Source organism: Pyricularia pennisetigena (genome assembly GCF_004337985.1).
Source record: "Pyricularia pennisetigena strain Br36 chromosome 4 map unlocalized Pyricularia_pennisetigena_Br36_Scf_9, whole genome shotgun sequence".
Lineage (NCBI taxonomy): Eukaryota > Fungi > Ascomycota > Sordariomycetes > Magnaporthales > Pyriculariaceae > Pyricularia > Pyricularia pennisetigena.
This window is the reverse complement of record NW_021940921.1, coordinates 809,096-820,727: the sequence shown is the minus strand read 5'-3', so window position 1 is coordinate 820,727 and position 11,632 is coordinate 809,096. Positions and strand designations below refer to the sequence as shown.

Below are 11,632 nucleotides of genomic sequence, written 5' to 3'. Positions count from 1 at the left end.
CCGCTGTGCTTTCATCCATCTGATCTTTTTTTTTTTTTTTTTTCGGCCCGCAGATCAGCTACCAGTCTTTTCCGGCATGTTCCTTGTGCCTGTGGAGACATCATGACCAGAACTCAAAGACCAAAATGCCAGTAATTTGCTTGGTGCCTGCGAGGAAATCGCTCTGAGTCTGTTCGGATGCAATCGTTACGAAGTAGTAGAGTATATCACCGTTGACTATTTTTTCTTTTTTCATTTTTCTTTTTTTGGACCTCAAAGCTCAGGGGCTGCGAGTAGAAGAAATTAGTTTATGCGTAGTCTTGACGTAATTAACTCATTAACTGGACGACCCGGCCCATCATAGACGGTTCGCGCCGGCAGGTCTGTATCACAACCGTAACGCGAACATTGCTGGTCACCTCGCCAAGGCAACTGTAGATACTAGGTCCTTGAAAATTGACCAAACCCTTACAACCTCCCACCCTCTCACTTCCCACCGACGGGCCTGCCGCCCCGCTTGGCTGCCTCGTCGTACATCCTTTGTATGTCCTTCTTCCACTGCTCCTTGTCGATCCTCGTCACGCGGCGGTCGTACGTCACCAGCCCGTTGACCTCGCCCTCGACGTCGCTCGTCTGCGTGTAGACGGCACCCGAGCACTCGAAGCGCTTGACTTGTTCGGCCAGCTCGTTGAGGAGCTGCGACGCCCGGTAGTTGTACGAATCTCCGGTGAGGTGGATCTCGTACGTCTGCGGGATGTCGCGAATGGCGTCGGGGACGTTCCAGAGGCTTTTTTGTTGTGGGGTTTAGTTGTGTTAGTAGATTGAAGCAGTTAAAAATTAAAAGGCAACAGAGAGAAAAGAAGAACAAAAACTCACTGATCAATGGTAGTGTTCATGCCCAATCCGCCAAACTCTCCCTGGAATCCAATCCTGGCACTATCGTGCGGCCCGGCAGGCTGCGAGTAGAAGGGCGTCCCGCACTGCGGCGAGGCGTAGTGGTGGTTGTCTGAAAAGTCGCCAAAGCCGTGGTCGTTCCAGCCGCTGACGGCGTCGATCAGCCTGGTCGGGTCCAGGGCGCGGACCCGCTGGGAGAGGCGGTCTTCGGGCCAGGGGGGCCCGTCGCGGCGCTGGGCCCAGCCTTCGTTGTAGATGACCCAGGTCACGATGGACGGGTACGACTTGTGCTCCTCGATCATGAGCTCCAGCTGCCGGCCAAACTCGTCCTGCTGGGCGTCGTTGGGCTGGCGGCCGTCGGCGCTCATGGAGGGCATGTCCTGGATCACCATGAGGCCGAGCTCGTCGCAAGCTCTGTAGAAAAGGTCGGGTTCGATTTTGATCTGTGGGGAGTTGTAGGTTAGAGGGAGAGAGAGAGAGAGAGAGAAAAAAGAAAGAGAAAAAAAAAAAAAAATAACTCACATGCTTCCGCACCATGTTCATCCCAATGCTCTTGAGCAACTTCAGATCAGACACCATGGCCTCATAATTAGGTGGCGTGTGCAGTCCGTCGGGCCAGAATCCCTGGTCCAGCGTGCCGAACTGGAAGACGAATTCGCCGTTGAGCAGCGGCCTCTGGATGCCCCCGACCTCGCCACGGCTGACGGTCCTGAAAGCCGTGTAGCTGCTGACGCTGTCCTCCCCCATCTTGACCGTCAGGTTGTACAGCGTCGGGCTCTCTGGCCACCACAGCTTGGGCGAGTCGACGGTGAACTGGAACTGCGTGTTGGCAGATCCCTTGCCCGACCCGACCTCGGCGCCGGAAGCGTCCGTGACCTTGACCTCGACCTCGGCGGCCGTCCCGTTGACGCTGCTGTGGGCCTTGACGGTGACCTTGCCGTCGCTGCCGGCCGCCACGTCGAGCTGCGTGATGCTCCCGGACGCCGGCACCGACTCGAGCCAGACGGTCTGCCAGATGCCCGAGCAGGCGCGGTAGAAGATGTGCGAGGGCCGCACCGTCTGCTTGCCGACGGGCGCAAACGAGCCCTGCCTGTCGGTCGGGTCGCGCACCCACACGGTCAGGAGGTTGTCGGTGCCGTTGGTGGCCAGCGAGTCGGTGACGTCGACGCTGTAGCGAAAGTAGCCACCGACGTGCCGGGCCAGCTCCTTGCCGTTGACGAAGACGCGGCTCTCGTAGTCGACGGCCTCAAAGTTGAGCAGCACGCGCTTGCCCCCCGCCCGCCAGCCCTCGGGCACCGAGAACCGCCGCGCGAACCACATGTACTCTGCGTCGAGCTCCTGCAGGCCCGAAAGCCCGCTCTCGACGCAGCTGGGGATCATGGTCTCCATGTCCAGCAGGCCCGACGGCGGCGGCGACGCGCTGCTGCTCGAGTCCGTCTTGCGGAACGTCCAGATGCCGTTGAGCGTCTGCCAGTCGGCGCGCTTGAGCAGCGGACGCGGGTGCTCGGGCCACGGGTTCGTGCCCAGCTTGTACGTCCAGTCCGTGTCAAGCGGTGGCTTCTTGACCTCGTACTTTACCGGGCCCTGCTGCCGGCTCTCCAGCAGCATGGGCCTCTGCGGGTGAGGCGAGGCCAACCCCAGCGATGCCGCGCTGAGGAGGACGGAAAGGAAAGGCAGTGATGGGAAAAGCATTATGAACCAAGAAACTTGACTCTTTTTTTTTTTTTTCTTCTTTTTTTCCCCTTTGCCGTTGGGGGGTGGTTCCTGATTCGGTCACAACGGCGGTATAATTAGTGCCGACAGGCTTGTGTTAGTGCCTGTCCGAGGGAAATGTCAGACCTGCGCGTGAGATCTTCCAATGGCACAATAAGAGGGAGAGAAAGAGTGAGAGAGAGAAAAAAAAAAGAGGCATACATGCAGGGTTTGACACATGTGCGCCATGGCCTGTGCCTCTTATACTTGACCTTGTCCTTACCTGACTTGTACAAGGTTGAGATGGACTCGGCGGTTTAGGGGCGGGCCGGGTACCGTGCAGCACCAAGTCGGAGGCTTGGAGATGCTTGCTTGACCACATGCAGCCAAAGCCTTTCCTTTTGCCCCCTCCACTTCCTTCACCCCGCTCGTCAGGCATCATATGACGGCTTGAGAAAAAAAAAGGGAGATTTACAAAGTGGAAAAGTGCCATTTGTGCTTGGCATGCATCAGTGTTTGGCAAAACTTGGTGAACTGTGATCTGCAGCCAAAATGTCTGCCTTTTTTTTTTTTTTGCGGGTTGCATTTTGTGCGTATGGACTTGGAATCTCTCTCAAATTTGGTTTGGTACTGTCATGTTTTTTTTTTCTCTGATTTGTTAAAAACCCCCACTTAATACCGTCACACCGTGGCTTTTCAAGTCTTCATATGCTAAGCAAAATTGTGGGCGTGGGTTCACCGTTCATCAGAGGATGACATCGGTGAAACAAGTTTGGTGGCTTGCGCTTCACGGGCCTGAGCGTATAACAAAAGACGCCACTGGGCCTGCTCTGTCCATGCAAGTTGCGACGCTTGTATGTCGATCAAAGGATTTTTTGTCAGCTTTTTTTGCTGTTCCACTGTAGGCAGCAGTTGATTTATTTTTGTTTTGCTTCCGTTCTCTATCTCTTTTTTTTTTCTTTTTTTTTTTTTTTTTCTCTCTCACTCAATTTTGGGGTCCTGTCAGCAACACAAAATAGGCAGAATCATGGCAACGTCAAGAGCAAGGCGGGGGGTGGTGACGTGATGCCAAATCTCACGTCAAAAAAAAAGGGCAAGGAGAGTCGATCAACGACCGTCCCCCCGCGATTGGCGACGCGGGGAGGAAAGTGGATCAAATCCTGCCCTTGCCTTACTGTGCTCGCTCAATCTCTGACCGAGTAATTGCGGCGCGACTAAGCCCCTGGACCATCAAACTTTTTTGTTTCTTTTCTTTGCATGCTTGTCGGGTCAATTTCCTTGACGCGACTCATACTTTATGCCCAGCGAAAGAAAACAGCTGGAGTTTGGACTAGGTACATAGTACAGTACAGTACACCCAAGGTCAGGCTCTGTGCGCCTATCCAAAATAACCATGTTTAGGATGCCTGCATTTTAATTTGTACCTACATGTCTCGTATGCATCGCTGCCACCCTGATAGGTGGCATGCCTACCCCTTCATCAAACTCATGATCTCCGACTCAAAAATAAAATGTTACATCCATCATCTCCCAGAGCGGGGTACTTGCAGGAAACTGCCGTTCAGTGGATTCCATCTACGCAAACCAAGGTCATTCCATCCCCAAGCCCTGCCTACTGCGGAGAGCAAGCAGATGACATTAGAAGGGTATTCGTGAACAACATGCTCAAGTGCCCCCAATGACCTCTCGGTTGCTTCCCATGACGGCAGCTGTATATTATGCCATTTGCGACAGCTGCACACGAGTGCTAACTCATAAATCAAAAATCTCTATGTCATGACCATGCCTATATCCCATGATTGCCCGCACGCAAACCAGCCAAACGTCCATGACCATGATCCTAGTTTGCCGTTGCCCAATAATAGACTTTGAATGTCACCGTCCAATCTGGGCTGAGAGAACCGAACATGGATCACCCATGGTTATTCTTTTTGTTCATTAGCAAGGCTGCATCTCGGGTTCCTGGTCCAAAAAAAAAAAAAAAAAAGTTTGATCCCGTCTTTGTTTGCATGACTTATTCCTTTCCTGACCGGAGCCGCACGTGCACCGGCATCCCATCCTTGAACTTGGGCGGCCCTTCCTCGTTGACCATGTAGAGCCTGTTGCCATTGTGTGTAAACTTTTTGGCGCCAGGGCCGACGTTGCCGCTGGGTTTAATACAACAAGGTTAGCTTTTAGTTGGAAAGCGGAAAGAGGGGACAGACAACAACACACGAAAAAAAAAAAATAAAAAAAATAAAAGACTCACCAAACAACATCCCACTCGTCCCAATCACACTCAACATCAAACTCGGCCACCACGCACGCCACCGCCATCTTGAGCTCCGCCATGGCCAGCGGCTGCCCAATGCAGTTCCTGGGCCCCTGCTCGAACGGCCGGTACCAGTTCTTCTGGTACTCGCCGGGGTAGAGCTCGTCCCCTTGCTCCACCAGCCACCGCTCGGGCACGAACTCGCCCGCGCGCGGCCAGACCGCCTCGTGCCGCATGATGGCCGAGCTCGCGTCCCAGAGCATGCAGCCGCCCACGGGGAAGACGACGCCCTCGTGCCCGCTGCCCGGCGGGCCGTACAGGCTGAATCCCTCGGCGCCGATGCGCAGCGTGCCGACGTTGGGGTGTACGCGCAGCGTCTCCTTGATGACGGCGTTGGTGTAGACGAGCGAGTTGAGCAGGTGCGGCTCCTCCCTGATCCGATCCATCGGCCTGTCGCCCAGGACCTCCTTGACCTCGGCCCGCACCTTTTCCAGCGCGGCCGGGTGCTCCGATAGGAGCTTGATGCTGCTCGTGAGCGCAAACGTCGTCGTGTCGTGGCCCGCAAACACCATCAGCTTGGCCTCGCCCATGACGTCCGGCGCCACGTCCAAGAAGGCGAGCTTGCGGTCCTCCTTGGCGCTACTCGCCTCGGCCGCCTTGAACATGACGTGCGGGAGGTCGACGCCACCTGTCCCCGCCGGCGACGACTCGCTCTCCTTGGCCCTGGCGTCGAATCGCCGACGGATATAAGGGAGGAAGAAATCGTTCATGAGCTGCTGCTGCTGCCAAACCTTGTAGAGCCGCCAGGGGCTATAGTAGCCCCAGACGTTGCCGATGTGCAGGAACATGGCCTGCCGCGACAGTATGTCTAGCACGCCTGTCGACACGACGCTCATTGCGGATGTCTGCTCGTGAAAGCGTTTGCTCCTGGGGAAAAGGGCGAGCAGACTCTCCTGTTAGCAACATGATCGTTCGAGTCTATGACCACCAAAAAACAAAACAAGTACGAAAAACAAGTACGAAAAACAAGTACGAAAAGGATGAAAATTACTAACAGACAGAAATGGTTGATCATGTCCAACGTAAACAGCTCAACCGGCCTCTGAAGCCGAAACATCGGACCCCAACCCCCTCCCTTGCCAACCTTGCTCCTGAGCCCCTCCAGAAACACCTCGAGCTCGACGACGAGCTCCGGGACCCAGGCCATGATGTTCTGCGGGCTAAAGAGCGGGTTCAGGGCCTTGCGGCGCCGCACCCACTCGTCGCCCTCAGCCGAGGAGACGTCGCGGGTCCCCGTCAGTGGCATCAGGAAGCGCTTCTGGTCCGGCAGCTTGACCTGGTTGAACTCCTGCGTGAACTGCGCCGAGACATCGCCCGAGAAGCTCATTGCCGTCGGCGGCATCAGCGGCCACAGGTCGACGTAGACTACCGGCGGCAGCTCCGAAACGTTCTCGGGAAACACTGACCGCCAGTTTTGCTGGATCTGAAGCGGCAGGAAGAGCGACGCCGCGTCCGCCGGCAAGCCAGCCAGGATCTTTGGCATCAGCGGCAGGTGCCCCAGGATAGGGTTATGCGGCATCATGGGCTGGGATAAGGTTTGTTGGTGTTAATGCGTGTTTTTTTTTTTTGTCTTTGCTCTTCTTTTGTTCGCCTCCCTTTCGAAATCTTGCTCAATTAGGAAAGGAAAAGCAAACGCATACGGCAGAAAACATACCACTCCCTGCTTCTGCAGCCGCTGGAACCTAGACCGGACCCTGTAGCCTACAAAGGCATAATATATGACCGCGATGCCGATCAGCGTCGCCGTTGCGACTAATCCCAGGCGCACCAGCTTGAAGTCGACCTCAAAATGCACGATTGCTTGCTGCAGTCGCCGGCAGAACGTTAGAACATTTTCGTGAAACATTTCTCCAACCAAGAGCTTATCGAGCTCAGGTTTTGCTGGAACTCTGCGGCTATATTTTGTTGCCCTGTTGGCAAAAACAAAAGTCGCGACTACAGGGAAGCGATCAGGACACCTCCCAGAAAACCACGGCTTTATTTGCCATGGGTTCCTTCGCAGTGTCCCAATCCCACTCTCGAAAAAAATAAATCCGGGGCCGCAAATTGCTTTTGTTGCGCGGGAGAAATAGTGGGACGCCCTCGCTGCATATGCTCGTTCGCTGAAATGAGTGGACAATGCGTATCCATGTGGTGGACTCGACTCCAGGGTCCAGATTGGTCAACGTGTAAGGCTAGACAGCTGCCAAGCTAATAGTGCGTGGAAGGAATCGGAAAAGGGGGCATTGTACAGCTGCGTGAGAGTCACGCGACACCGCCAAAGAAAACAAAGATAGAAGATAACATATATGCAGATATCATCATTCCAACAAAGTCAGAAAAAAAAAAAAAAATTAGAATCGCAAACATAACTCGTAAAACAGCCGCCCTTGAACACCCTCGTCAACCATGATGCCCGCAAGTCCATGCCCAAGTTGATATGCCAGAAGTGTACATAAACATTACGCTATAACGGTTGTTCCTCTACAAGCGAGAATGAGTGCCGAAATGCTGTAAGAAAAATGCAGATCCAGTGGGGACTTGCTATCGTGATAATCCTTGTTTTGCCTGAAACACGTCGTCTGACAGTCAGCAAAGGCCCCAAGACGAAAAGACCCAAAGCACAATCATTAGAGAGACTTGACTGACCTTCATCTGCTCTATTCTTGCCTTGAGTTGGCTTGTCACTTCGGCAGCCCTCTTCCAGCTCTCGACTCCTTGCCCAGCAGCGGGCGCCGAAGAGCCCACTCGCTCAGAAGGCGCGTAGTTGCTCGCGCCGCTTGAGTATTTCGGCCTGACACCGACACTGTCACCGTCTCCCGCCTCCCTCCTGAATCCTCTCGCAGGGCTGCCTCTCCCGCTCGAGGTGCCGCTGTTGGCGTACCGGAGCTCGGGACTCATCATCTTGTTTCGGCTGTACGGTGGCGCGCGGTGGTCGTCGCCATTCTCTTTCTCTTCACTATGCGTGCTAGCATAGCTAATCCTGTTCCTCCCGTTGCTGCCGCCACCATATCCGCCCCTTTCGCTGCCGTCTCTGAAGATGCCCACGTCATCTTGTGATGGCGACGGGACGCTCCCAGCCGGGCTGCGCGGGTCGTCATGCTGCATGTGCATTCCCATGGCCTCCGCTTTACCAAGCGCCCGCTTAAGGCGCTCCAGCTCGCGCCGTAGACGCTCATTTGTGCTCTCGGCGGCTTCGGCATCGCTCCTAGCCCGGACGAGCTGCGTCTCCTTGGCCTTGATGCTCAGCACGTCGCGCGTGTGGTCTTCGATCAGGCCGGCGTTCTGATTCTTCAGTTCCTGAATCTCCGACATGAGTTTAGTGCGCTCATGTCGTGATTCCTCAACAAGTTTGGTCAACCGATCATTGGCCGCGCGAAGTTCCTCGAGCTCGGCGCGCTCAAGGGCCATGAGTCCTGATGACGGTCCAGGCGACGGAGGAGCCGCCGGTACTGCCGCTGGCGCAGCGGGCTTGGCGAGCGAACGTCCAGCAAGACCGCCACGGCCCATTCCTAACTTTGGTTGCGGTGGTGGCGCTGCATACTCAGGCTCGTCGTCCATAGCAGGGGGCGCAGCCGAAGGTGGCCGACGTGGAGATGCCATTGTTCCGGGACCAGCAAGCGCGCGCTTTGCTGGTGGTTTCAAACCTCCTAGACCTGACGGCTTGGGCATTCCCAACTTGCCGCCAGCCGGTGTGGGACGCGATGTCGGTTGCGGCGCCAGGGGTTCTTCCTTTGCTGGTGGTGGGGCCACAGCGGCCGGCTTTTTCACACCAGCCGGTGCCTTTTTGCCACCCATCAACCGCTTCGGTGGGCCAGCTGCTGGTGCTGGCGTTTTGCCGATGATAGGCTTGGGTCGTTCCTTTGCTTTGACTTCGGCTGTCTCGAAAAATTCTTTTATCTTGTTCTTGCGAATGTCATCCAGGCCCTCAAGGTGTGCATTCATCCCGCGCTCGCCAATGATCTTCATAATGGTTCCAAGAATCTCGGCACCACTAGCTCGCAACGTCTCTGTTGACTCGGCTAGGAGCTTCTTGGCCGACTCCACCATGGTGTTTATTTCCGCTTTGGCCGGAACTTCTCTTGTCGTCCTCAAGCATCGTATCAGAAATTTCGCTGTTCCCTCCTTGACTTGAGGGTTTTTGTGAATCATATAAGCAGTGATGTCCTCAAGACACTCGGTCAGGCTTGTTGACAAAAAGACGGCATCTAGGGCAGCACCCAAGGCGTCCGTTACGGTTGCTTTTTTCTCCTTGAGCCTTTCGAGAATCGGCTGCATGACGACACTCCTATATTTGCCATAGGCTTTCCGCAGTCCCTTGGCCAAGGCCTCGAGACATTGCGCAGCCTGTATGACAACTGCAATGTTGGCGTCCTTCATACTTTTGGCAAATGCCCGGTTTATCTCGTTGAAATCGCCGTCTTTGATGCGAGGCACATTTAACAACGCATAGAGCCCTTCCAACGCCTCTTTCCTGTCCTTCCATTTCGACGAAGCAATGTTATCGTGGAAAGATGCAGGCAGGGCTTTCAGGACATCTTGCGGCTCTGCGAGGTCAAATGCATCAATCTCTGCGGGCTCCTCTGGTTCTTCCTCGCCTCCGTCGTAATCATCCCCACCCCCCGCAGGCGCTCTCGCTTGTGCTTCTTGTTGAGACCGTAAGAGACGTTCTTGCTTGGGTGGAGGTTCCGCTCGTATCTTTTCAAACTGCGCCTCGAGATCCGTCTGCTGTGCCGGCTTCAGCTCGTTCCAAATCATGGGCTTCATCGCATCTCGCAGCCACCTGTAGAACTCGACGGTCAGGTTTGTGGCCTCGGCTCGGACATTCTTGTCCGCGTGGCCAAAGACCTTTGGGAGCGCTTTGAGGACCGGTTTCGGATCGGCCGTCTTGCAACCGTAGTTGTGGAAGATCTGCGTCAGAGCGGATAATGCGGCAGCGATGACCTTGGGTTGTTTCGCCGACAATATCGGCAGAACATCCTCAATGACAGGGCTAGGCACGTCCAGTTCTATAAACAATAAAAGAGCCTCGAGCGACGACGTCTTGGTGGCTGCTCTTGTCGACGAGAGACCCTTCTCGAGAATGGGGGTGATGGCCTGGCTTCGTGTTCGCAAACATCCTTCCCTGCCACCGAACTTGAGAAATGCGCACAATGCCGCGATTCCTTCTTGTTGCGCCGCGACGTTGGAGTCTGCTACTGCTGACTTGAAGAGCGAAGGGTCTTGGAGGAACGGTCGAAAGGCTGGGTCGTGTTCGTCGGGCGTCTTCTCGAATTGTTTCGCACCGTCTTCGTAAGCTTGCTTTCGCACCTTCCAGACCTAGACAGTAAAATTCTCTCGTCAATTATTGTTGCTCCAGTGGCACCAGTAACCGCAGCATGGAGCACGCGCACCTTGTGCACCCAACGGTCTGTCAGCGGCAAAGAGCTAAAATCTTCCTCTTGTTCCGCCATCGTGTTTCTTGTTTCGCCGTCACCAGGACTTAAGGGAGGTAGGGTAGTTGAGTCGGTTCCGTCGGTTGAAGGGCTCGTCCGTTTATGTTCAATTCAGAATTTGACAGACCAGTCTTGTTGAACTCTATCGGCGATTTTGTTAGTTCGGATGCAAGGTGAACAATACGTGCAGCTCGGCTTCGCAGCAGGCATTCGAGCCGATGTAATGCGAGAGGAAATCTTCCGCAAAAGCCGCAGGCCGAAATGTTCTGGGCACTGATGCCCGAGGCGGTGTGGCAGTTGGAGGGGCGGCTCGACGTACTTTGCCTTGCACTGCAAATGCTCAAAGGATATATTTCCGGGATGATTCAGGTTTTAGGAAGAGATGGCCGAGTACTATGCGCCGACGAGAGCTGAGGTCGGGTAGGGTACCGCTGCTGCTTGATTGTGGTGACGCTGCCTAAGTCGGGCATCCAGATGACGTCCAGTGCCAAAAACAAAAAAAAATAGAGTAGCGCTGAGACTGGGAGTACAAAGCAGCGGGAGAGGGGCTAATGCAAGTCTAGGATCGTAGTCGAGCAAAGTCGTTATTGATTTCTGGATCAAGCCCTCAAATGGATGTGTTCAGCGCGGCAACGTCTTCGTTGAAGATGTCGTGGACGGTTAGGTGCATTGACATGCGATTTCCCTTTGATTAACCCAATGATCGCGCCCGCGTCTAAATTTTGGCGTCCCCCTCCAGCCCGCCAACGAACAGACCCCCTGGCCATCGTTCTGTTGACTGCTCCTGTCGAAGTGGAGTGATTGTGCCCAAAGCCGCCCAATCAGGTCCACCCCTGCTTATTGCCACGGGAACAGGCTTCCTGATCGGCACTTGACAGTACCTTATCGTGGCCCAGGTCACCTGACCTGATTAAGCATTAATAAAAGTAACTTAACAGCTGGACTTTGCTTGGCTTCGGTTGCCCTGCACTGCACCTGCCCGTCAGAATGGATGCATTGCGGTTGGAGCGCGACAGATAAAAGCAATTATTTGCTGCATTAGGATCTAATTTTGACTTTCTTTGCCCATTCTACTTGCTAGTCCAGCATTCTTATTACTTTACAATCCCTTGTAGCTCATCTTAGTTAGCCCAAGGCTGCATGCACTGAACCATGATATAACCATCAGGATTACCCTAGATACACACATCGCGTTCTCAAATCAACGCTCACCACAAACTAAAACACGGCGAAAGTTTTCCATCCAGTAGATCAACAGACTCAAATCGAGAAATCAGGGGCTTACATCTGAAGAGAAAACTAAAAAAAAAAAAAAAAAAAAAAAAAAAAAAAAAAAAAAAAA

General features: G+C 54.3%; 3 protein-coding genes across 3 annotated transcripts; 1 reads left to right on the top strand and 2 right to left on the bottom strand.

Moving 5' to 3' along the window:
• Window positions 1-465: 465 nt before the first annotated feature.
• PpBr36_10236 (uncharacterized protein) lies at window positions 466-2,565 on the bottom strand (the record flags this gene model as incomplete). The annotated part of the gene is made up of 3 exons (XM_029897349.1): window positions 466-766; window positions 856-1,316; window positions 1,396-2,565. 3 exons carry the CDS (start codon window positions 2,563-2,565, stop codon window positions 466-468), a joined length of 1,932 nt encoding a protein of 643 aa, XP_029744357.1.
• On the top strand, window positions 1,129-2,497 carry PpBr36_10237 (uncharacterized protein; the record flags this gene model as incomplete). Its single annotated transcript, XM_029897350.1, has 3 exons — window positions 1,129-1,137; window positions 1,507-2,124; window positions 2,159-2,497. The coding sequence occupies 3 exons, from the start codon at window positions 1,129-1,131 to the stop codon at window positions 2,495-2,497; spliced, it is 966 nt and encodes a 321-aa protein (XP_029744208.1).
• A 2,014-nt stretch (window positions 2,566-4,579) lies between the features above and the next one.
• Window positions 4,580-10,308, bottom strand: PpBr36_10235 (uncharacterized protein; the record flags this gene model as incomplete). The annotated part of the gene is made up of 7 exons (XM_029897348.1): window positions 4,580-4,712; window positions 4,814-5,769; window positions 5,868-6,401; window positions 6,531-6,771; window positions 7,397-7,423; window positions 7,464-10,174; window positions 10,249-10,308. 7 exons carry the CDS (start codon window positions 10,306-10,308, stop codon window positions 4,580-4,582), a joined length of 4,662 nt encoding a protein of 1,553 aa, XP_029744207.1.
• Between the last annotated feature and the right edge of the window lie 1,324 nt (window positions 10,309-11,632).